Source organism: Dufourea novaeangliae, unplaced genomic scaffold (genome assembly GCF_001272555.1).
Source record: "Dufourea novaeangliae isolate 0120121106 unplaced genomic scaffold, ASM127255v1 scaffold8, whole genome shotgun sequence".
NCBI lineage: Eukaryota > Metazoa > Arthropoda > Insecta > Hymenoptera > Halictidae > Dufourea > Dufourea novaeangliae.
This window is the reverse complement of record NW_015373923.1, coordinates 8,164,389-8,191,519: the sequence shown is the minus strand read 5'-3', so window position 1 is coordinate 8,191,519 and position 27,131 is coordinate 8,164,389. Positions and strand designations below refer to the sequence as shown.

Below are 27,131 nucleotides of genomic sequence, written 5' to 3'. Positions count from 1 at the left end.
GGAGATACGCCGGGGGTACCTCCTAAGGTTTAATCGACGCGCAAAGGTACAAACTGCACGGAAGTGCATACGTGCGCGGAATTTTCGCGGGACGGGACAGTGACGCAAACACACGTGTGCAACGGCGTGTGAGCGAAACGGTGGCGGAACCGAGCCGAGGATCATTGAATTCCGTATTTTCCCGCCGTAGTGCCGACGATTACCATAATACATCCCATTTTCTCGGAGACAGGCACACGCGTAAATTCTTTCTAAAACGTTCTGAAGAGCGAATAAATTTCGAGTGGCGAACGCGTCAACAACGACGGTCCACGCTTCGAATGGGAATCGAAAGGTTAATTGAACCGCCGCCACCGATAATTTCCCTTGAAAAATCGAGAACTGGGACTCGATGCGTCGCTAGCGACGATTGCTGGTCCTCGAGGAGGAGAGCTGACCTGGAAACACGGATCCACTTTCCTCGAAAGATTTCAATGGACTCGAGAAGGCAGCTCCGGAGGGGCAACATCTTTCTCTTCCTCCCTCCTGGGGCGGTCGACGACGACGGGATAATAATCGTATCGGCGGAAATTCCGTGAAATTCGGCTTGATCGTCCGTGACGGGGCTGCAATTAGGTCGAGAGAGCGAAGTGGAATCGTTCGAATTAATCGGGGGGACAGGATCGTCGGGCGGATAAGCGAGTTTCTGGGTAAATGGTTCACTTTTCGGATGTTGATTGTGGGGTGTTTTGGAAGAATTTATGGTCATATTAAGTTGTTTCATGTGGAATAGATCGATTTTACTGATAGGTGTACTTCTGTTTTATGAATTAACATTGTTAACATAACTTCACTCTTTGATGAAAAATTATACAGTGTACTGTACTCGTTTCAAGGTACTTTTTAACCGTTTCATGGCCACTTTTGCCATATGGCTACGTACTCTAAATTACGAAATAAAATATTATATCTGTGAGTATGTAATAGTTACTTCTAATCTTGTATAGACGGTATGGCAGAAATTTGAATGTGCATTTGAAAGCTTATCGGTAAAATAAGATATGATTGGGATAATTGGTAGTGAGGCTGCAGAGAATCGTGCCAAAAGTGTGACCAAAGGATCAGCCAGATATACCGTTTACAGATTGGTTCTACTAGTATAAAATATTTTCTAAGCCGAAAATAATGACTCAATCACCAAACGAAGTCTAATTTAAGACAAAAAAATATTTCGTACTGTATTACAGCCAATCTACGGTACCGTGGTTCCACAAATGTAATTTATTTCGTTAATTCAATAGTAACTTTTAATAGATGTAGAGTCAAGAGAGCTTATTGATAAAAAATACTACTTAGTGTTGAAAATATTCGGCGAAAAGTGCCTTCGAAGAGTCACCTTCAAATTCGATATAATAATTGTCTAATAAATATTACATGTATGTAACACTTCTTTGTCAATGAAAAACGTCTATAATGTCTATTTAATTTGACTAATATAATTCATATAATATTCAATATAATATGTGCCAAAAACGAAGTATATTACTCGGTGAGAACATAAATAATTCCAATTAACTTTTCATATTTTCTATCTAATATCCATTTCAAACCTTTTCAACAATTTCGTAGTGTCTCACGAAGTTTCCTTTCGATAAACGTACCCATACTTATGATCCTACTTATCGTTATTCTACGTGAATAGTTCTATTTGCAGGCTTGCATGGATCGTATTGTATCTTAAGTGGAATAGGTCGACGACCGATCAGACGTCCCGACAAAGTCTGTAACAATTTCTCTTCGATTCTTCGGTTTCCGACGTTCGTTGCGCTCATCAAAACCACAATCTTTTTTCCCCTCCCTTAATTGAAACGAGTCGGTCTGCAGAAAGACGAGGCAAAAGGGGCGGAATCAGTGTTGCGATTGCCGGGGGAGGATATCTCGACGCGCCGATGGCGGACTGTCGATAACCGAGTCGGCTCGCGGAGGCTGCGGAATGTGACAGCCCTTAAAAATTCACAGAGCCGCGTCGCGACGTCTAACAGGATCGTGCCCTCTAATACGTTTAGACATCCTCCAGACGGATCGATGTCCACGGATCCGGAAAAGGTCAAAGCTGCGTCGTCGACGTTCGTTTTTCCCGTAATTACGTTCCTCCTCTTTGACAGAAGGAATTCCTTCGTGTCGTATTTATGAACGACACGGCGCAACCAGGATTGAAAATCCTGAAAATATGTCTCGGGTAACCCTCGACGTTACTCCAGTCGCGATTAAACAGACACGGTGGCTGGGCGAAACTTATGCTAAAAAGTAATTCAACGACGAACCGACGGCCCTTCTAATGGTCTTGGCTGTCGGATAAACCACTCTAGCAACTGTCCGTATCGTATGATAATGGAAGAAACATCAATTACAATATTGGAATCGTATTATTCAGAGATAATTTATTTAACGGGCCTGGGGATATGAGTGGTTGGAAAGTAATAAAGAATAATTTACGAGGGCATATTAAATTATTTTAGGAAGCATCTGGGAATGAAAAAGGTCGAATGAGTGATATATAGTTTGCGGACTTTATGCATTTATAGTGTGTATCTGAATTTTCGAAATTTAGGGGTGTCAAGAAGATCAATAAATATTTGTACGATTTTAATTTTATGTGGGACCTAATAGAACCTTTGACGTATTATACCTTGACGGACCGAACTATTCCGAACGTCAATCGCGAGAATTCGATTGTAGTTAAACGCAGGGCATAATTTTGAATATACCATATTTCTACCAGTATTGTCTGCATTCTCTTAACAAATCCTGCTCACTCTGTGCTCGAAGGCATGAATCCTGCCTTCCTACTACGTCGACTAGAGTCATACAGAAAGCAGTGGGAACTAGAGTAACCGCCCTACAGATCAGGCACATCTCATTTCAACAAATGTATCAAATAGTTAAAATAAACGGTAACAGGATGCAACTCTAAATAACTGTTATACCATTCTTGCACTTTTCACGTTGACCGTACGACGTACGGACTGAACGGTTAAATGATTGACCAGACGATTTTCCAAACATCAAGACGCATACAGGTAAAACTGGAGGCGAATAAACAAGATTTAATGGAACTAATTAGGTATACGTGAACACGACCTAATTTACACTGCTACGAATAATTTAATGCACCACTGCAAAAAAAACAAGTCACTTATAAAGTACATTCGGACTCTAAATTACACCACATCGCTTTCCATAATCGAACTATTTTTATCTACTCTCCACTTCAAATCGGTGGCCCCTTCAGTTTGCTTAATTAAACGCAACCGAGCGTAATTTCCACATATCCAACTCTCCTCCGGCCAACATAACCCGAACACGTCCAACCCTTCCGTCCCAGAAATTCAACAAAGTCTTCGGGTCTCATTCAAAACCGAAGTTTCCCCAATTAACCCCCAATACGATTACCTCCCGAACTTCGCGCATCGACCAATAAAATCTCATCCCTCAATTTCCGTCTCCTGACCGCGTCCCATTATTTTCAACTCAATCCCCGTTGCAAAACCTATTATCCACGCGGTTCCGCAAGCACTCGGCCGCTAGTATAACGCGAATCATCGTGTCACAACGTCAGGGACAGTAATTCCGCGAACAAAGTAATTTTCCAAGGACAGTGACTTCGCTTTCCAATCAAATTAGGTCACTTTTATAGCTTTGTGTCTGGCCCGTTAATAATTTAGATGCAAATTGTCGGCTAGAGCCGGATTGCGCTACAACGAACGCAGGGGATGCGACGAAGGGTGAGTCGAAGAAGGGGATGAAAATTTTCGGGGTCCATTTATACCGGTAACGAAGCTTAAGATTTCAATTCAGTTTTAGGACACATAATTATGCGCCGAGAGGCAAAAGGAGCCCGGTTTTCTTCGGCTTGGGATCTTAAGCCGCTTAGTTGCCTGTAAAATGGCACCCCCTGCTCCTCCTCTGTCCTCTCTCCTGTGAAGCTGGATGGGACAAAGAAAATGGGGATTAAATGCGAACCAGGCCGGCGTTCACCGTGCCGAAAAGGGGTTATTAAAACGAAAATAATTGCCGGATAACCGGCGTCGGGGGGAGGGGGGTGGGAGAAATTCGTGCCGTTGGACGTCGAGCGTTAATGCGCCGTTAATTTATGCGCGCCACCGGTACCGAGTGAAAAAGTTTCCGTCGAGTTTGGTAAATGGTCCCGGGGTGCAGCAGCCGCCTCGGGGGCAAGCCTGAAAAGCCTCCGGTCAAGTGGACAGCTTGTTGCGCTGGAATAATGTTGATTGTTTTGCGGGAGTGGGAGAGGGAAAGACAGAGTGGTTCGGTCGGTTCTTCGAGGCTCACGGGTTTGAGGAGCCATTAAACCCTGCCCTCGCGACTTTAGAACAGCCTCCGCACTCCCATTGCCAGCCCCCACCCCCTAGTTAAACGTTCGCGTAATGCTTCTCGAATTAAATCCTGTGTTTCTTCTTCGGGACGGAATAATCACGAGTCTATCTCTGGTGTCGATCTGGCGCCGCTTTTGCAAGCTTTCGCTGTGAAATTTGTCACAGGGTGATCACTGTAGATCAGTGGCGGGCAGCCGCGGGCTTCTGTGAAGGCGACGCGAGGCAGGAAACGTAACGACATATTTGCGTATTGGGATTCCTTGACCCTTTTCGCAGATTTTAATCTAAACTAGCGTATCACTCGTATAGATTAATAATCATTTATGTTTCTGTTTATTCAAAACAGATAGAAGCAACCTGATCTTGTGTCGGCTAAAAATGGTGCCTTTATATTAAGTAGTATTCAAAGTTTGGCGGGCGCTAAGTTGCCCATCACTGCTGTAGATGGTGGGTGAAAGGGCGGGTGTACTGTGCACCTTTCTGTAAATATGCTCGCTGCCATCACTCTTTATTCTTGTTTTACCTTGTGTACAGTTTATTTCTACGTATCTGGGCAGATGTTACTCCTATTTTCGTTATCTATTAACGTCTGATTCATGATAGAGGATGGGAAGATCCTTTTCACTTGTCTGATACAGTAGACAGTGGATGTTTATGCGAATTCGTAATTTTCGAAGCTAAATTCTATAAATTCAAACGGGATAGAATTTTGAATGTTACAGTATGCAAGGCTTTGCCATGTTGATAATGATACGTGAACAGTATTAATCTTGGTTAAAATCATTTTTTCATTGCATTTTCGATGTTAAGGGACTGAAGTTTAGTGACCAGTCAAGTATTTTATTTACCTGGCTAATGTGTTTAGGGTAATGTCTAAAAATTGCAATGGGACTTAATTTGAAATTTTACACTAGAAGGCTTTACCACGTTGATAATAATATACGAAAAGTATTGAACTTTAGTAAAACTTTTATTTTCTTGCATTAACTTGAACTTCCATAATCTAGTGATGCGTAAGAGAAAGCCTGCTACATTTTATTTATTTATTTATTGATATACGAGTATATAACCCTTTAGTAGTAGTACACGAGCTTGACTAATCTCTCAGGTCCCAATTCAATTGTCCAACCAGTACTATATCACACTTGTCTAATTAGCTCTAGAGTCTATTACAAGTGGCTGGCCAGTGCTAGAGTTAACTGCCTGTTTCTGACCAGTACTAGAGTCAACTACCCGTGTCTGGCCAGTGTTAGAGTCATCTACACGTGTCTGACTAGTACTAGAATCTGTTCCATCTGTACGAGCAGTACTTCCATGAGACTAGTCTAATTAGCATCAAATTCTATTATACTGATCTAATCAGTACAAGATATTATTTTTCCATTTTTCTGACGACTACCAGATCGAATTACTCTTGTTTGGCCATAACTAAACTCACCACTCTTATCTTATTAAAAGAAGATCGCGTTACTCCCGTCTGACTATAGACACACCTCATACCACTTACTCGAAATGATCAGCCCATTGCCCTTGTCTGGCCATATAAAGTTTATTTTACTCGTCTGCTCATCGCTAACTTGTTTCACTTTCCTGATCAATTCACCAGAAGTAAAAGACATACTCTATTTCCGTCTACCTGTATATGCGCCCCAAGTGTTAAATATTGACAACAATAAAACACAGTTTCTTTTACGCTCGAACAGAAATTAATAACACTAATGTTCCTGAAATTCAATTCAACGTACTCATGAAAACCGAGTCCATATAATAATATATATTACCTATATATTACCTATATATTACCTATATATTACCAACAATAAGAAATCTTGTAAAATTAATTGAAAACTCAACGAATGCCTCTTTCTAACGTTTCGAGAGGGATCCTCGAAATTTATCAAAGGAACATTTGCGTGTGTCGCAAAACACGACCGGTAGCGTCGCGGCACTGCTCGTCAGTTTCCTTCGGAGACACTAAGGGCACCCACTAAATCATTACGACGGGTTTAGCGGTTGGATTTGCATAGACGACATATGTACGCACACATGGACATGTATGTGCAACGGAGTGGAGCGTGCGGCGAATCGACTGATTCGGTAGGGGCGCGCGTATATGTCCTTCGATCTTCCAACCCCCTCATTCCCTTGTGAGCAGACTTCGCGGTCGGAATTTCGAGCGAATGATTTGTTTTTTCGACGGATGAGCGGATTTTGGGGTCGCGAGTATCCTGGACAACGACGATCTCTCTCGTCCACTCTGTGAACAGGACCAGTTTTGTTGGGTAATCGGCGCGGGGGGGGGGGGGGGGGGGGGGGGGAGGACGGAGTTCGCTGGTAATTGTTTCGGGAAGACGACCGATCGGCCAGTTTCCGGGGTAAATGATAAATTTCATTCGACGAGTTGCCGATGCCACCACGGGAGTTCGAAAGTTGCACCGTCTACTTGGAAGTTTATTAAAGTGTATCGACGTTCGGTGGATCGACTGATGGAAGGGGTTCGTTAAGATACCATGTCGTTGCTGAACGTGTCAACGGATATGCGTTGCATCAAGATGGTGTCGGTGCAATGATATTGCATATTACAGTTGGTGTCAAAAGTATTTGTGCACCCTTTAAAACGGAACAACTTTTTTAAAATTGGTCCAAATGACGAGTTCTTTTGTGAATTTAGACACTAGTTTACTAAATGATGTGTCAAAAAAAATTGAAAAAGTTGCAATTAGTTGGAATCGAGAAGAAAACAGTAAAGGTCGTTTTTTACAAGTTTTTTATCTGAGGGTATAATGAAAATTTAATAAATACGTATCGAAGATTTATGTTAGTTATATATATTTTTTTTCACATCAGTTAGTAAACTAATGTCTCTAACTTCATAAAATAACTCAAGTCATGTCGATCAATTCTAAAAAAGTTGTTCCGTTTTAAAGAGTGTAAGAGTCTTCTCGAGTGGAGATGTTAGTTTCCAAATAGTCGAGTTCTGTTATGCAAGTTACTTAAATGATTTTGTAATACCTAAAATTATTAAAATTTTAACTATATTATTTTCTACAAAATACAATCTTATAAACCGATTGTTAAACCAAAAAATTTAATATTTACTGTTTCTTACTGCTAACCTTCAAAATATATCTAGTATCGACAAACACTATATTTTACGAGTAAGACATCGAGAGAATAGTAAAAAAAAACGATTAAATAAAAATTAAAAAAAAATGACTAATTCCACCGATTTCTTGAAACCCCTTTGCCGACGCCATATCCATTTAAAATGCCCAAGATATCCCGTACACAACAAGTTAATAAATATCCGAAACCATGTCAAAATAATCGTTAAACGCAATGAAAAATGTCGAAATCACAGAATCCCACGATTTCATTCGGTCCATAAGTGGAACTGCCCAACATACCAAGGACCAAAATACCCGAAATTGGTCCCGTGCCCATCAGTCCATCGTCTTCACGCGAATCCTCCGCGTCCCAGATGGTCCTCGTGGCGCACGCGTACAATTCCACGCGATCCGGCTGCGTTCCCATCCGTGCGATCCCGCCACGGCTCGAATCTCATCAAACACCGCGGAGCAGTTGCCTTTAACCACCACGAACGGCTATTTAACCCGACAAACATGGCCATTCCCCGGATACACGGTACGGGCCAGTGCCTGCAGGCACTGAATTCCAGCATGTGTCAGACGGATCCATCCCATTCTCCTCCCGCCCCTGTTCCTCCGTGTCGATGTTCGCCAGTCGCGGCGTGTGTACGGTCGCGTCGCGCGCGGTCCAGCGGATTAGCCGGGGACAGTTTACGGGCGTTAAGGTCATTACACGCCGATTTGCCGTGGCCTGGGCCATATGGAGGCGCGAGGTGAGACCGGCCGTCAGGCCGATCGTAAGTTACAACGGGACTTGAGACGCCGGATTACGCCTGTAACTCCTACGGACCGGCTGGACCCGGGCGCCACGGTCTGCTCGATGGAAGATCGATCATCGGGGTTGACGGTGGAGATTATGGTACTTGGTGTGGCCGATTGATACCGGAACAGTGGGCCCGTGATAATCGTTTAACCCTTTGACTAACAAGGGAAGGCACGGAAGTGTCCCCCTACGGTTTTTATGAAACTTCGTATGTCTGTTAAGCAGTCGAAAACAGAGTTCGGCAGAATTTTACTGGAATAATATACAGTGAAAAGCAGCAGTATCTAAGGGCGTCGTTCTGAGATTTAAACAGTCAATGAGATGAAATAATTGTTCGAGAAATGTCGATTCATTCATAAAGAAGTATTATTGTATTATAAAAATTGAAATTTTCATGTTTATAGAATTAAAAATGACGATATACTTTCTTTTATCTTTTATTCGTTATTCGAAACTTTTTATCTAGATAATGAGTTTGCCCTTCTCTGGTCAAAAATAAGGGATACGTATTTTTTTTAACGGCTGAGACGCGACTTTATGGGGTGAAACCATCCGTCAGAGTTTCTATTCGAAATTCTTTTGTTATAAACAAATTATGTTTTGGACAATTTGTTAGCAGCATATTATTCTATATAAAAACCGCAAACCTCGTCCATTAGAAGTTTTCATGTATCTTCTCTGGTTTTCGAGATAGCCCTATTGAACCATTCAACTTTCTTGTGAATCACCCGGTATACGATATACAGGATGTTAATAAAACTGTGGGACATTTTCACAGAGAGGATTTTATATGCAAAACTAGGATGAAAATAAAGAATGACGAAATTACGTTTCAGGTATTGTTTTCGAGTTACTAACCCCTTGCCTTATAACATTGAGTCACACACGTCATCACGTTTTCAATCTGTATTTAATAAATATTCATATAATTCGTTTTCTTTAAGTCAAAGTGAAATACTGTTTCGCTGGTATTAACAGTTAAGATTTAAAGTAAATGTTACACTTGCCATAAGAACCAAATTCTTTTGGTATCTGGGTAATTATTAACGATAAAGTAATTCTTGAGGGTGAAGTCGTCAAACAAATGGTAGGGCAAGGCACGTCTTTGCATTCCGAAACAATTGTAATCGGGTAACACGGTGTTCCTCGCGTCTCACGGCAGGGCTCGATAAAATCTCGGTGAACGTGAGCAAAATTAGGGGAGTGAACGTTTCTTGACTTCCTTCGTGGAATTCGTTCTTGAACAGACCGCCGCCCCGGAATTTAGCGGCGACCCCGGGGGCTCTCGCGGGTCGGAGAATTTCGAATTGGAGTGCTGTAAATTGAAAGCGAAATCGACGTTCAACGAGATTTCGACTTCGAGTGGATTTGATAAAATCGGACTCCGTTGCGGATGAAGACGGCGAAAATTTCACGTAATACCGTTCGGGAAGTTTGTTCTGGGGTAAACCTTGGTAAACCTGATCGTGCGGACTTACTTCAAATAATTCAATACTACGTTATCATTCACTAACAATGTTCTTGACATCTCTATGAAAGTTTAAATTTTCTTTCTATTCTCGACTGAGATCGATGATACGACAGGGTCCGAGGAGAACAACAACACATGGGACAAATCTTTCACAGTAAATAATAAGTTGACGTGAGTGTTTTGAAAAATATAAGAAATTTGTTTCTGACCATTTGAGCTGTTAAATTTTGTTTCTAGACCACTGGTGCGCACGGTAGATACGAGCCGAGTACATAAATATAATCCTCCCGTACATATTTCGCGCCAGTGGCCACGAATCTAGAAGCAAACAACCAATGTACTCACATTTGATGTCGAGGTTCAAGGGGTTGCTCTCTCCGTCGCCTTCCTGATTGCTACCGATGCAGGTGTAGATCCCAGCTCTGCTTCGGGTCACGCTTTGCAACACCAGGCTTTGGTTGCTGATTATCGTCCCGGTCGCTGGATTATGATACAAGGGATGTCCCTGCGAACGCAAAACACCGTCCTCGATAAAAAACAAAGATCATAGTTTTTGTTTTTTTCAGTAAATATTGGGTGCACTTTGTGAAATTTCTTCGTTTGTAAATTCAGTATTTTTTATCTAGGTAATTAACACTGGAACTACCAAACCCGTCAGAATAACGGACTGCAGATTTTTTGTTTTATCATTACTGATTAATTATATTGGTGTTTTTAGTGGGCTTTGTGGTGATTTTTAATTTCCTGTAGATTTTATGTTATTCAATATTGTGCTAAATTTTACTATAATTATGTATACTACTATATTATACAATTTAAGTAAACATTCAATGCTGGTAATTCTATTGTTAAAACGCTATACCTTTTTTTACTAATATTTGGCCTGGTTCTTCAATAGTCGTCGCTGTTTTTAAAGGAAAGATGAACAGGAACATATTCTGAACTTGAACTATTTTATTAATTTTTTTCAAATGAAATAGTGAAATATGATATTGGTAGATCTAATATATATTATTGATAAATTATAGGTCAAAGAACGAAGCATTCACCATTTTATTAACACATAGCACACCGGTTTGTTTAATGCTAGAGGGGCCAGTTATACTTTTCAGCTTCGTATATTCAAGACATAAGAAAACACGAAAATGCTCGTGAGTTTGCCTCGGGCGTTGTAATAAGAAACACGGGAATTCCCGCGATCCCTCCAAAATGTTAATAAAGCTAATAAAATGGAAATGTGTATTTAGATTCCATATACATATATTGCCGCAGTCTCATGGTCAACATAAATTATTATTACAGGGTTTTTATAACTGCTTCGAGATAAAGGTCAAAGTAAATAACTCTCTTTGTGGAATTTCTTCAAATTTGAATACCAAAGCATTTGATTGGTACTTAACGTTTTATATGTAAAATGAATTTCAAATATAAATTTCGTGTAGTTAATGATTTTGACGCACGAACGGCTCCTATAATTGAAGAGATCCTGTAGAAAACACTATAAGTACTAAAAATTCAATTTTTCAGGAGAAGAAAATTAATCCGACTTTAAATAATTTACAAAAAAAACTTGATTTCTTCTTGTTGTTAAATGTAATTAAGAATATAATAACCTAATGCATCACAAAATTTTCCATTTTTTGCACTAATGTAGTTTAAATTCATGGAGAAGAAAATTGTATTTGTAGAAAATCCTGTATGTGCCATCTGTTAGTTGCAAAGAAAACTCAATATGCAATTTATTTGCAGTTTGTTCCCAGATTACTTGCGTAGAAACTCAAAAATATAACGTTTGAATCGACACTTACAGTGTTCTCTACAAAAGTCACGTGTGGACATACCAATGATTCCATTTTCGAGCAATATTGGTGACTATTTACAAATAGAAATTGCATTTACATTATATACTACAGTATTCTCATTGTCACACAGAACATTTCTCGATAAATAACAAAATTTTTCACTTTCAGCACGTACACTGTTTTATACAAGATCTCTTCAATTATGTCGTAATAAAACCCAACCGGAAATAATACGTTAACACTGGGAGATTTAACGCGACATCGGCGAAGACGCCTGCTTGTACATTTTTCTTGAAAGAAGAAGGGAAGACGGAAAGTAAAAAAAAGGGTGGGGGGAAGGGGATGGAAGGTTGCCGACAGTTTTTCAATTTTTCAGCGCTGCTACGGCGCGACAATGCCCCTTCCTTTCTCCCCAGTTTTCATCCCTTTTCCAGCGTCGTGGAAGCTCCTTTGAATTTCCGGGGAAACACACGAAATTCCGTCGTCCCGAATCAAACGAAGAATCGACAAAGGCGCCAGGCGCGTTCAGGACGTTTCCACGACTACAATGACATTATGATCCGAGGCGCGAGGAGAAATATTTATGAAACTCGCGCAATATATACCGGCACAAAGGGACGAGACGTCTGCATTCGTTTAAAATAAATCCTTTACTCTTTTTCTCGGAGAAGGATCGTTCTACGGGAAATTATATTCCCCTTGATACCCAGCGCCCTTGCGATAGTAGATATTGTAATCCTCGGTGTTCTCTTCGGGGGACGAAAATGTTGTATGCAAATAATAGACGCGAAAGAAATATGATATACGTAGTTATCTTTCTGGATGATTTAACTGTTCTTTTGTATTGATTTACCGACATTGTCAAGAGGGATTACAATTGACCAGTCACATTAAACGAATCAGATAACACCGGCTATAAATCTATGCCAGCGTTCGATACATCGAGAAAATAATCGATTCCCCTATTATACACCCTGTTAGTATAGATATAGACAGGGTGAAGTCACTTAACACTAAATCTACCGACGATAAATGCATATTTGAAAATTTAGAAATTTAGAAATTGACTAATTTCTTTACTTTCATATCGTGATAAAAGGTGCAAAGATCTGAGAAAAGGTAGTTCTAATGTTTTAAATGTATTCGTTAATTGTTCAATGAAAAAATTCCGCAGGATAACGTTACATTATTTGAATGGGAATATGTAACAGTAGAGAATTAATTTTTATATCATCATTCTTTAAGAGACTTCTTAAGGTCTTTTGTTGTCCACTCTGTATAAGTATGAAGCACGGGAGGGTGCTGTAACTGTGTTAATTAAGGCACGACTTAGCTAATTTGATTTGATTTAATTTTCGACTTTAATTTTTCCATATACTGGGGAGAGGTTTTTTATGTTTAAAACTTATGACGCGTTCGCTAGTGGGCCCCGATTTTTGAAGTTTATGAATTTTTTAGAAAATGTTATCTTTTAAGATTCTAAAAAGACAATCATCACGGCCGTCGCGTCGGTTGTTAACTGCAATATGTATGATACTTCGACATAAATTATACGATATGCGTTATGATAGATTACATGGAAATCACAGAGGAAAACATGGTAAGTCCATTTTTCTTCATTTTCTGACTTTGTATATTATTCAGCAGCTAAAAAGGAGGACTTTAATACGACATAGTTGAAACGGAGAACCATCTGTTAGTTTCAAAGATACAAAGCTATTAAAAGTAAGTTACAGGACTTGATAAGTCCACGAAATACAATATTGAAAACTCAATTCAAGAATTTAACTGACAATTCAAGGATAACCCCAGAAGTGACTGTTTGAAAAAATAATTATTACTAAGAAAAGGTAGTTGATAAATTCACCAAGCATTGTAAAAAAACCAAGGGCATAACTAATGTTATGGCAATCAATATTTTGAAAATGTTCACAAGAGAGATAATTATCACTGAAATAGTACCTGCAGATACTTAATAGTTTTGAAGATATAATTAATTAAAGTTCCATACTTAGTTGCATGTACTATGAATATAAGTGTCCGTTTGTGAAATCCACGATGGCGAAATGGCAAATGGAAACATTAATTAACTTTTCACAAGAATATCACAAACACCTATATTCATAGTACATACATCCATAACTAGGTATGCACCATTAACTAATTATACCTTCAAAACTATGAAGTATCCACTGCTAATATTTCACACATATCATTAAAAATATGTATTCTATCATCCTACAAAAGATCGATAAAATCGATGTGGTACAGTCAGGATCCTTCCCTTGTAAGTAGAAACAGCCTGCCATGAACAGACGCGCTCTGCAAATCCTACTCTACTGCCCGTGTATCCAGCAAATTTTCAAACTCGATTATCTCGAAAATGAAGCATCACCCGTAAAAATTTTTATTCTTTTTCATCGACTTATTATTTCTTTAATATAATCACCTCCTGTTCGATTGTACTACCTGACCCAAAACACCCTGTATACACAACCCACGCGACGGCGAACGCATTCCATCCCCACATCGATTCCTGGGCCACACGCAACGGAAGTTGAAGCGTTCGCCGGCGGTACACATCCGTTTAGGGTTACGTCAACAGTTTCGAAATTCACCGATAAATTTCTTATCGACGGTAACCGGGGCAGCTATTAGTCCAAAGAACGCTTACGCGCCTGTTCTCAGTCGGCTGGTATCAGCATGTAAATTTTAAACGGAAAGTTTCGCGTCACAGGTGCTCCGCCCGTCTCCCCCTTATCTCGTCTCCCGATTAAGCTCGCAGCCGGGCCGGACTCTAAATTATTGATTTCGAGACCACGTCGCAGATTCGTTAACCCCTTCGACCCGGGGACGACCCGTTTCCCTATCCCCGTCGTCCCTGTTTGCTACAGTACCGTTTGTTGGAGTCAACCGGTAATTGGATTATTCGGTGCTTACTTTTCTGATTAATTATCAGAATTAATGTATATATGTACTGTAATAATCATGTAATTCATTAACAAACGTAATCATGACGATAATAATCGTCGGTTAAGTAATCATCAACGAGAATCGGTAATCATGGGGAGTATTTGTAGCTTGTAATAATATCTCGGTAATATTTAATCAATCGACAACATTGTGTGTACCTTGCTTTTACTAGAATCAGTAATGCACATGCAGAATGTAAACGAATTTTATTTAGTTCATAGTTTTTTTTTTTAGTGAAACTAGGTAATACACCCGATTTACAAGTTACCGCCTACCAGTCGCAGCGCTAGCGCGGGAACTCGGCTGGCAAACTCGCGCTCTGATTGGTCGGAGTTTTTCGTTAATATCTCGTTAACGAAGCCTCGGATAACATTGTTGCTAAGGAAAAACTTGTTCCAATTCACCCCCCGAGTGCCCCATTTCCGGGTCGGACAACATGTTTGATACAAAATACGATTAAGTGTGCCGGCCACACAACTTAGCACGTAGCTTAGCAGCAGTTACGGGTTAAGAATAAGCAGCAACTATGAATACCGGCCTATGAATAGACATTGCGTGAAACTCACGTTGTGCTGCCAGGAGACCTTGTACACCCAAGGGTTCGACTTGATGTTGCACTCGAAGTAGACGTCGATGCCCTCGCGGATCGCGCTCAGATTCAGGTTGCTGCCCAGCTCCAACGTGACCACCGGCTCGTCTGAAAGTTCGAAACGGTTAACTGTGTGTTGGAGAAACAGGTCGCCGATGTTTTGCCGCCGTCCCCTCGACAATGTCCCGCACGATTTTCGACGGGTCGCAAGAAAAGTTGAGAGTTGGCGGGCGTCGGTGGATGTCGGTCGGCGGTTATGCGGAAATGATTTGTGCTGTTGGTGGTATGTTTTGGTGGGCGTTGTGGGATGCATATTGCAGGGTTGAATATTCCACCAATGAAGAGAAAGAGAAGGAAAGGATAGTTTGGTATATTTTGGCTTCGGGGATGCTTCGCCCATAGTGGCCAAGAATCACAATTTAGCAGCTCGTATGCTTGTTCTAGCTCGAATAATAGAAAATTTAGAAACTTGTAACTTTATTTAAGTAGAGCTAGGTAAGTAAACAAATTTTTATCTATTTTAGCGATCCTTTCGAGGATGTTATTATGAGAGTATGAATTTTCAGAGTATGTTTTTTCTATTTCCCACTGAACGCTTCCAATACGAATTATTCTTAGTAGAAAAAGATTGCTTCTAAAGTTCGTATACGAACACCTGCGACACGGGTTAAAAGTGACCCAGCAATGTCATATCGCGTGGCTGTTTACGGTCGGATGTTCGAGGATAAACAGAGCATTTAACAGAGATGAAGTGGATTTTTTTGTGGCAATTTCTGTTAATTGTAAAAAGGGACAATTTAAGTGAGGAATTAGGTTGTCGCATAATAAGTGCTGCTTTTGAATAGGCTCAATATCAGCCACCTTGAAATCGTTAAACGTGGGATTAAGAACCTCGACGAACTGTCAATATTTCTTTCAAACCTTGAATGATCTTTATTTTTATCTTCTGTCACCATTTTATGATTAAATTTATTGAACCTAATTTAGAACTCGTACTTTCAATTATTAACTTCTGACAGATAGTGACCCCCTTAATGAACATTATGTAACATGCTTGTTAGTAGGAACAATTCTTTTATGTATAGCACTTTAATTTTACGTAACCCATTCGTATGTTAAAATATGAAAATCGTACCTTTTAAATATAACAATTTCGAACCCTCAGATTTCGTTCATACATAAGCCCAACATGCAACTATTCATCGGTTAGCAAAACAACCGTCTCATTACACAACTATCAACAAGTAAATCCAATTGTACGATAGTTAACACAATTTTCTTTTAACATAGTACATAAAGAAGTCAGATGATTGTAAAAAAGAGGCAACATAAATTCTTATCTGAAATAAATATTCCCCGGCGGTCGCCTATCCAGCGTTCGTTTCACGAACGTAGCAATAAGGGGCTCGATGCTGCGTTTACAAGATGAATCCGTGCGATTATATGTTTATACAATAAACATGGTTCCTCCAGCAAACAACCGTTCCCTGTCTGGCGTGCTCAGCACAAACAAATTAAATTCCTACTTCTGGACCCGATACAATATTGCCGGTGTTGGCAACAACAAAATCAATTTTCCCGGTTAATCCTTCCCTCCTTGGGCCCGGTCAGCCCTCCGGCAATCTGCCGGGGATCAGAAAGCTAAACCAAACTGGACCAACATTTCCCAGTTAATCAACGTATAACCGGACGCATCTCGTCCGAGGATGAATGCCTCCGATACTACGGAAACCGGTGGAATATCAATAATTTCGTTACGAACTTCGTGTACCTGGCGAACTTGGACCAACTCTACTTCCGCAAAACACCTACACAGTTTGTCCAAAGAGTTTCTGGAATTGAAGTTAAAATATCAATTTTTTGTATTAATATAAAGTAACCGAGAAAGTTTTTACTGTGTCTAGGTTTTATCATTGTCAAACTGTAGGTACAAGCGTCCACTCAATCAATTAAAATTGCAGTTATGTCTGCTTAAACAAGAACTTATTTAAGAGGGTATTTACCGGTGTACAACGCTTATGGGAGTTAATTATTTAAAAATTTGAAAAAGTGATCTCAGCATGATTGTGTCAGAATCAATTATTCAGGCTTGTTTATTTTGTGAATGGGGCACCAGGGACCAATTGATCTTCGATTGCAATTCGACAACTTTTATTGCAATACGCAAGTCGAGAAATTAGTTATATTATAAATTTCTATACTTTCAAAAGATTGTCATGTTTATCGATCCAATACAAATAGATGTACGTTTACCATCGCTAATTCTTGCATTAACCTTTTCATCCCCAGTGTGGCACCATGTTTTCCGTTCAGAAATCAAAGTGTTCCCTCCAGGAATAAATAAGAAACAAAAACTAAAAAAAAATAGGTCGTTTTAATTTCAACACTTTCGACATCAAAATTTTGACAACTGTTAACACAAAACAAGTCAAAATGACTTGTCAGTACAGTCCTATAACGATGATTAAAATGTTATACCAACACATTTTCTAAGATCTTCGGAACTATTACGATATGAAAGTGAAGAAACTAGTTAATTTATAGGTTCGTAAATTTTCAACAGTTTGCCATGTTTATCGATCGATCAAATTAGACATGCGTTTATCATCGGTAGTTCTAGTGTTAAAGGTTTAAGGAATTCCAGATAAACGAAACATCCTGTACACGAAATTTATACAATTCAAAAACTTACAACTATCCAAGTAGATCGAATACCGTTCCAAATCTCCTCCCCGAGAAAAGCTATCCAGTGTTCCGAAATCAAACGGAAGGCTCGCACCGTCAAACGGGGCCATTTTTCTTGGCGACCACGGGCCAGAGAATACACCCATAAATCCCGCGACAGCCAGCCCACACACAGAGGCCGTATAACGAACCCCCGGGTGTTATGCAGACCTCACCCCCACCCCCATTCCTGCCACGCTCGCTGGGAGATTAACGCCGCGATTTCACTGTCCAATATAAAAGTTTTTCCTCAACCGAACCGGCGCAACCGACGAAGAACCAGCCCCGAGAAAGAGCGAAACAGAAGAGGGTCTACACACCGTACTCTACAGTGTGGGAGGGGTAGTAGGGTACTGGAGATCAGCTCGGCTCCACGGAAATTAATGGTACATGCCGATCCGCGGCTAAAGATTCTCTCGTTTTCTCGATTTTCTTCCCTCCATCCGTCCAGGTCATCTCTCTCTCCTTCCTCCAGTCGCATCAGTTCGCTTTCGCTCCTTTTTTTCCCCCAGGAGCGCAACCCAGTCCCTGGAAGCACGATTCCCCGTGGCTTCCGTGACTTCGTTTCCCTGTCTCCCTTCTCTTTTCATCCTCGCGACACTCCATCCCTTGCTCTTTTTCTACCAGCCTTTTTTTTCCATTAGCTCCGCGTCGGGCGGTAATTTCAGATAGAAAGAGAGAGAGAGAGAGAGAGTGGGGGTGGCGGTGGAAAGCGATGGGAGGGAAATAGGGAAAAATTTACTCGTTATTGCAGGCACGAATCTTGCGGCGGAATTATCGGATTTGTTCGGCGGACTCGTATTACGAGGAGCGTTCCAGGGGGCGAGAGAAATCATAAGCAAGAGACCAACACCACTGCGGCTTGGTGAACGTCGTGAATCGATATTGCGGGCTGCTCTTTCGCGGCTCTTGTTTTTTTTTTATCCTCCCTTCTTTCCTCTTTTTTACCTCCATCGCGCTGCTCCCCTGATTTCGTTCCTCATTTTTTTTTCGATTTCTTTCTCTGTTTAGTTCACTCTGGCCACAGACCTTTCGGTTTTCAACGATGAAGCGGTATCGAACGGCCACCGTGGAGCGGATTTCTTGCTAATAGCGCGAGGCGGAGATCGAGCGTGAAGCCAATACGCGCGCGGTGGTTCCAGCCGGCTGACAGAGGCCGTTGGAAAAGCTCACACCACCATCCTCTTGGTTTCTAACGCTCAGGTTTAATTTGAACGACGGAAGGAACGTGTTATTGGGGTTCGCGGTAGATTTTCGAGCGATGAGGGGAAAAAGGAGATTATTAAGATCGACTTTATCTTTGGAATGGTATTTGACCATCTCATGATAGGTGTGATATGAGACTTGGTTATAACCCCTTGCCCTATAACATCGAGTCAGACTCGTGTTGACGATTTAAAAATCGATTCGACAAAGAAGAATATTCGGTTTTCTTTGGGTCGATGTGAACTACCATGTTGCTGGTATTAATATTTACATTTTACAGTAAAAGTACTGTTACGATAAGTACAGAATTCCATTTATTTTTGGGCAATTATCGATAACAATGTAATCCGAAAGACTGCAGACGTCATGAAAATCATAGGGCAACGGGTTAAGGGCTCTTTTTGGGAATTTTTTTTTTAATAAACGAAATGTTCAACATAAATAAAGTGCTGTCTATATATTAATACACTTAATTGAGAGTATAGACAATTTTTTTTTAAACTTTTAATAGTTTTTATTCATATGTATATCGTACTGATTTCTCACTTGCTTTAACACTTGACGATAAACGTATATTTATTTCTATCGGATCAATAAACATGACAAACTTTTGACAATATACAAATTTATGAATTAATTAATTTCTTTTATACTGCAGTGAACGTTGTAAAGGATCTGAGAAAAGTGTATTAACCAGTCATTTTGATTGCTTTGGTAGTTCTACTCTTAATTACTCAATGATTCCTGCACTTAATGTTACCATCAGAGCCGTATAATGATAAACTAAAATCCAGAATGTTTATCAGATTCGTTTCATTTGCCTTGTGATTATAACAGCGCGAAATAAAAATTAAAATCCCATATATTATTTTCTTTCGGTGTACCTCTATTTTCATAATTTAACACGCATCTCCAATTCAAACCTGGAAACCTGATGAAATTAGTCCAAACGAAGTGTAGCAATTAGTAAGAATAATAAACTGAATTTCGCACTGGTTCTTCAAACATAGGCACGTGTAACTCTCGTCAGAAGGATCTAAATTGTTTAACATTAATTTTAGCTGCGGAGGGTCCACACGCCGTCGTATCGATCACTAAAACCACTTCCCTGCGAGCTGAATAACACCGAAAGCGTCGCGGCGAAAAAATCATCCAGAATAATGCAGGAATCCTGTCGGAGCCGTGGAAGGACTTCAAGCTCGGGATTTCGAACAGTCTCGAAAGAATTAATTAAAATTTTAATTAATCCAAATAAACCTGGAGGGGAACGTGGACGGCCCTCGTACAAGCGTTTCACATTAACCTACGCGCGGTGGAAACATCGAGGATCTATTTCGCGGAACACAATCGCCTCCTAGACGGCCGCGTTCCTATCGATTACACCGCGAATTAAATTACGTTCCGTTGCGGCGGTGTAATAAATCGCTCATCAGCCGTATTTCATTTTTATTGGACAACGGGCGCGACGTGCCATCGCGTGAAAAACGGAATCGCGTGAATTGCCAAAATTCCACACGTCGGGACACTCGTCGATACCGATTTCCGTCGATCACGCGAACTCGACCGAATTTTTATACGTTCTTTCGTGTAAAATATATTATTGCATTCTAGATGTCGATGTGACGCTAATCCTTTAAATAAAAAAAAATTATCTTCACGCAGATCTGATGTTCAAATATTTATTGGCGATAGTGTATGTTCATGATAAGGTTTGCCAACCGGTCGCAAGAAGAAATATAGGGTTACGTTATGGGGCCTTACATTTACAGTACCGGAGAAATGTCTTCGAACAAAAACTGTTTCTTGTATTATTTGAATTAAGAATACTACTGATGTTACATTAAAAAATCGACGCCTGTCTTGTGAAATTGTTGTTTTTTTTTAAGTCGACCACACTCGATATATTTTTTAAGTGTCCTTCTCGAACAAATTGTTTCCTGAAACAAGACCTTCATGAGGACATTATATTATATCTTTATTTTGTCCTTTCGTGGATAGTACGAAGTACAATTTCATCAGAAATTTTAAAACAAAGTATTATAGACGGCTCAAACGGAATGCCATCGTCCATAGTTTCTCGATCGAGAAACTATTTTTTGAATATACCCTCTATTTGGGCATGTCCACAGATCGAGAAACTATCGACGATGTCGTTCCGTTTGAGCCGTCTATGATACTTTGTTTTCAAATTTCTGGTGAAATTGTACCTCGTACTATCCAGGAATGGACAAAATAAAGATATAATACAGGGTGGGTCGGAAATCGTAGTACAACCGGGCAGGGGGTGATTCTACGTTAAAATAGAAGAAAATATTTTGGTATAACATTTTCTCACCCGGGGTTCCGTTTTCGAGAAAATCGACTTTAAAGTTTGTTCAACTTGCAAACGATTTAGTATAATTTCCTTGTCGTGTATTCCGTAGATTTCCGGTCCACCCTGTATAATATCCTCGTGAAGTTCCAGTTTCAGAATGCAATTTATGGTTGTGAATGAAACGTCCGAATACTTTTGTCCAGCTAAATACGGATAAAACTTATTTTATATTTTGTGTTACGTAGACAGCTCCGTGTAACTTTTATGAAAGCCTGCGTCAGATTCATAGTAAAAACTCCGGGGGGCAGAACATCAATAACATCACCGTAACAACAAATACAACGAAAAATGTCTTTGAATTCATTTGCCCGGTACTGTATACAGGGTGTAACATTGGTCGGGGTTTTTCGTTAATATCTTGTTAACGATGCCTCGGATAACATTGTTCCTAAGGAAAAACTTGTTCCAATTCACCCCCCGAGTGCCCCATTTCAGGGTCGGACAACATTTTTGTTACACCCTGTATACGAAACCTTCCTACGGCGTGGTAGAGAACACTTACGGTGTATATCGAGCTTCCATCCATCCTCCATCTCGGAATCCGGGATATCCGGCACGCTGCCGTGGCAGGAGAGGAACTTCCCGGCGTCCTCGATGCCGGGCACGAAGGTGAGAATACTGGTGGTGACGTTGTTGTCGGGGCTCATCTGTGGGATAGCTTTCATGAATTTAAAACAGTTTACCGAACGGTTCGGTAATCAGAACCGCTGGGCTGGGGGCCGAGGGGGTGGAGGGACGGTAAAAAAAAAACAATGGCGAACCACCGCGGAAGCCGCTTCGGCTGTACCCAGGGGGTAAGTCGATCGAGGGACTCGAGGCGTTTCAAGATTTAGCCTTGGATCGTCGATCCACGAAAATTTCGAACGCCTTCGAGACATCTGAGAGAGGATTTCGCTCTAATCGAAAATATCGAGGCGCGCTGCGGCGAGATACAGGGGATGAATCGTAAGTAGACTGTGGATGTTTATGCTAACGTACGGGTTGTTTACTCGTAAAGACAGATGAAGTCGTTCTTTGCAGTAAGGTCTTTATTAACCCTGTAATAAGAGGGTCCGAGACCCTTAAATCCTTATTTCAAAATTATGAGTCTGATATATGTATATGTTGTATATTGTTATTTTGAAGTCAAAAGTATCGGTATCAGACAGACCTATTTTCATTCTTTTTTTTATATTTATTTTTGAAAGGAATACTTGAATGTCTCAATTGAAGACGTGGAGATCTACTTTACATTAATGAAACTACGGATCCTTGCTGACAAAAGTTAGATATTAACAGAACAAAGTTATTTAATTTTTTTTATAATTAAAAGTTAGACATAATTTGACACAATGGGCGTTAAAGGGTTAAGTGACCAGTGAAACTCAAAACAAAAGATAAAAAAATTATTTCGGAAATTTTGTTATATAATTTATAAGTAGTGCAATAAATAGCAACATGACGTATTTCAAGCCTGGCCAAAAATTCGCTCGTGGCGCTACATAAACAATAACACCAGCCCCGACCACTAGCTTGTGTTGTGACTGCCCCACTTCCAACACATAGTCACTATGTCAACGTGTGTCGCCAAGATCGGATGAATAGGGACTTCGGGAGTGCCGAAAGTGGGGACAGTCAGTATGCGAGCGCACCTCCTGCCCGCGGATGACAACATAAAAGCGAGTGGTGGGGGCTAGTGTTATTATGATGTGGCTCCGCGGGCGAACATTTGGCCAGGCCTGACATATTTTATCACACATTGTATTTACCGGAGAAAAAATCCCCAAATATACTCTATATAAAAAATATATCCCTAACATCCATTTTATTCAAAGTAGAACAACCATCCCAGATTCAGCCCCATTTGTAATGCTTCGCGACCAAAATCAAGATATTACACGTCCCAGTTTCATTCAGTACGAGCACAGAAAAAAATGAAGAAAAGAATTCATAATTCGGAGTCGGGATCGAATGAAACAAATATTTGCGGAGGCAAAAACCAGTTCGGTTATTTTCGCTGTAGAACGTACTCTGGCCAACAGGGGGTGAGTTAAGGCGTGTGCATTTTCACAGGACCACCCCCTCCGAAGCAACGGTGTATATCCTCCGCGGCGACAATTTAACAGAGATTTACCGTATGCCGTGCATTTCTCAGCGTGGTGCTCCCCTTCGACCAGATAATTTTTGGCGTTGGTCTGGCCCCGACGACTTCGCAACCTATCTCGTACGTGGTGCCAGCGCTAAATGGACGGTTCTCTCCTTGCATTCGGACCCACAACGGCTTCACTGAAACACGCGCGGCACCGGTCCATTAGTCTCTCTACCTTTCCAGAGAGAGAAAGAGAAAGAGGATTGGCGGAGGGCCGAAGGAGGGGGGATATCCATTGCCACGAACGAGTGTTTGCATAATCATTCCGAATTGTATCAGAACGACGGGATCCAGGGAGAGGCAGTGAGGTTAGGAATGGGATAATGGACACGAAAACGCTGCAAAGTGGACCGACCGGTCGGAAGTACTGAAACGATACTTTTAGCGCCGTTAAAATTGTTAAACATTCGTTTTCGATAAAGCCAAGCAAATCCGCTCGACGTGGTTTAAATCTTTGGATATTCGTTCATTGGGTTTGCTTTGTGAAATGGATTTCGTTTTGGGTTCGGTCCAGTTGTGAGAGCTTTCGTTCTTGAAAGTAGAGCTACACCTCCCCGTATAAAGGTGCGTATTCATTTGTTAGCTCTATGTGACGTCACTTTGTCCTAAGCGGGAGGAAATTCTCCGGCAACCCTGACACAGGGTGCCCTTCTTAACAGAAACTGGTTTTAAGAAATTGAGGGTATGAAAGAAAACTGTGGTTACAGATGTTGTTTGATGTGGAGGGGGACACTCTGTGGTGTAAACAGTTTTTTTGCAGGTGAGTAAGTACACAGTAGCGGGAGAGATTTAAAAATCAAGTTAATATCGTTAAACGGATATGATGACTTTGATATAAATTGTATTTATCGTGTATTTTGATTGATACGAAGCTAGTGAACTAAAAAATCGAATAAAAATAAAAACGTATGTATTGCACAAAGTGCCTTAAAATTCTCAAGACTGAATATTATGTGTTAATTATTCGTGTATTAACACTGTGACGATCGATGACGTCACACTGGGGTCATATGCGTGGCAATTTGTACTTTTTAAATATTCGAAGTTATTGAATTTTTCACACATACAGCAGAAAATATATTTTGTTAATTCCTGAGGAAAACCATCGGCGAAAGTTACTCACGACACTAACCAGTCGTCATAGTGTTAGTGTATAGTCATAGTTATTTTCTACTGTTTTCATTTGTTTAATAGATCGATGATCCATTTATACTTGCATCTTTTATGAATGCTTACGGTTCATGTTCAGGGTGACGGAGCTGGATATAGGCGCCACCATATTGTTGTTGGACGCCTGACAGGTGAGGATCGTGTTCAGGTGTTCGCGGCCCAGCTTCTCCAATCGCAGCACGTTCCGAACTCTCTTGGTGCCGACGGTTTCGTAGGTGTCGTCCAGAAGAGCGTTCTCCTGCCACCACGTGACTCTCGGCTGTGGTCGACCTGGTGACACGAAACAAAAAAGTTGGACGGTGGGATCGTCTTGTTTTCGGTATCAATTTGCGCCAGCAACAAGATGAATTAGACTTCTTTGAGCGTTAACAGGTATTTATTATGTGAACCGTTTGAGCCACTTTCGAGATATTTAGAGATTTAGAAAAAAGCCTTGTTAAACTACATGTATAAGTGTGCCTGGATATATTGATTATATTGAGACAATGAGTACATTCAGTATGTATATGATGACAAGAAAAAATATTTTTTATGATGCTTGCCAAATTCGTCTCAATATCCAATAAAAGTAGGACGTAAACAACTTATAGGTAAGTTTATCTATACGAAAACTAAAGGTGACTTTTGGAATTTAAAAAAAAAAGGGTTGGCAAGAAATTGGGTGCAATCGTCTTAAAATGCTCATTAAATTATGTTATTATTAGCCAACAAAATTTCGATCACGTTTTGTTGTCCACCCTGTATATCGTTCGCAATTATACTTCCGATTATTACTTTACGATTACTTTCCCTTACGAGAGAATTTTCTCAAGAATTCACCCTCTGTATAATACGGCATGATTTTATATGATTTTCACCCTGTAGCCTGAATTTTAAGCACTTTTACTATTTTCATTTTTTATACGTAAAATATTTCATTGTGAATTCAATGTAATTTGGTTTTATCGAAGATTCGACTGTTTCGTTGAAATTAGCGAATTCTAGTCGATATTGGATCGGTCCAATAGGGAGAAGTAATAAGAGGGGTTCTCTCCTGCTGAGAGAAAAATTCCCGTGGTTATCAGGAAACGTAAGGTTCCATAAGTACCCAAACTCCAATATCCGTTACCCAGGTGATCGATTGCAATACGGCCAGGTGGAAAACACATTTGCCCTATCGCGACCCTTCTCGCAAGGCGTTCACCGGTTATAGCAAACGAAACGTATTATAATTCTGGATAGAAGTACAAAAACGTAGGGATACGGTCCTCCTTTTATGGAAAGGGCGAAAATTTCATTTCTTCCAGAAGATATCTTCAGAAATCTTCGAATAAGAAAATATTCGTCTATATTCTAGAATTGTTTTCTTTCTCGCAATTATATGCTCTAGGGTTAGACTTGTAAAAAAAAGTAATAGAAAAAAAAAATGAAATCTTACATTTCCTTAATTTTTCTGAATGAATATGTGAGTGATCGTAAATAGGTTTTATTGTTTTATTCAGCCAGAATGACAGCAAACTATCAAATAAACCAGGAAACAGAAGAGCCAACTACTTTTATTACAAATTAATGATATTTCAAGAAAAAAAGAGATTTATTGCCAATACGTAGAAAGTGTATCAATTATATTCATTTATAACAATTTCTACCATATTGGTTTCTTTGCACAATCATATTTACGATAAATTCAGTAAATCCTCGATTCATGTTCGTAGACACCTCGACAGTGACAAGGAGAAGTCCCCAGGTGTAACGCTGACTTTTTAATGAGGATTAACACAATAACACAGAATATTTAATGAAATATTTTATGATCAATGTCGAGGAGTTTTCGAACACTCATCGACAATTTACCGTACATCAAAAATCCGCAGTCTAATTATAAGTTTTATATTTCAAAGACCGCTAATAACAAAAAGTATTTCCACCGCAGCAAGCAATAAAACGCGTGGCAACTTAAACCATTGTACATTTTTCATAAACCGGCGGCGATCGTCGATTTCAATACACAAAGTGACCGTTTCAAAAGTTTCATCCTCCGCAAAGCTATTTCCACAGGATCATCGCGATTCCACCATTATTTTCAAAACACACACACACACACACACACACGTCAAATTGACGGTTTCGCCTGGACGTTATATTCCGTCGTTGTTGATAAACACCGGGTGGGGGATGATACAAATATTTAAAGAAGGGGAATCAACGACCACCCGTCAGAAATATGAAATTCAAATTTCCGCCACGATACTTTTTCCTCCCTGCGTAGCCACACTTGGATCTCTGATTTTTCTGTGTATTCTTTGCTGTACTTTTTTTATTTTCTGTTTACGCATGTCCAGCCAATCAGGGGATGGCCGGTGCCGCGAAGGGTGGACGGTGGGGATTCGAAAAATATCGTTGATACGGGCGTTCCGTGAAATGGATATA

General features: G+C 40.3%; 1 protein-coding gene across 1 annotated transcript in view; it reads right to left on the bottom strand.

Annotated features, from left to right (window-relative positions):
* LOC107194777 (nephrin-like) overlaps positions 1 to 27,131 on the bottom strand; it is a 94,780-nt gene that overhangs the window by 39,820 nt on the left and 27,829 nt on the right. Inside the window, exons 4-8 of the mRNA XM_015584470.1 lie at positions 24,789 to 24,992; positions 23,538 to 23,689; positions 21,927 to 22,071; positions 15,098 to 15,228; positions 10,102 to 10,261 (exon numbers count right to left, since the gene is read on the bottom strand). Of these exons, the coding sequence (XP_015439956.1) occupies positions 10,102 to 10,261; positions 15,098 to 15,228; positions 21,927 to 22,071; positions 23,538 to 23,689; positions 24,789 to 24,992 (792 nt within the window). The remainder of the gene's footprint in view (positions 1 to 10,101; positions 10,262 to 15,097; positions 15,229 to 21,926; positions 22,072 to 23,537; positions 23,690 to 24,788; positions 24,993 to 27,131) is intronic.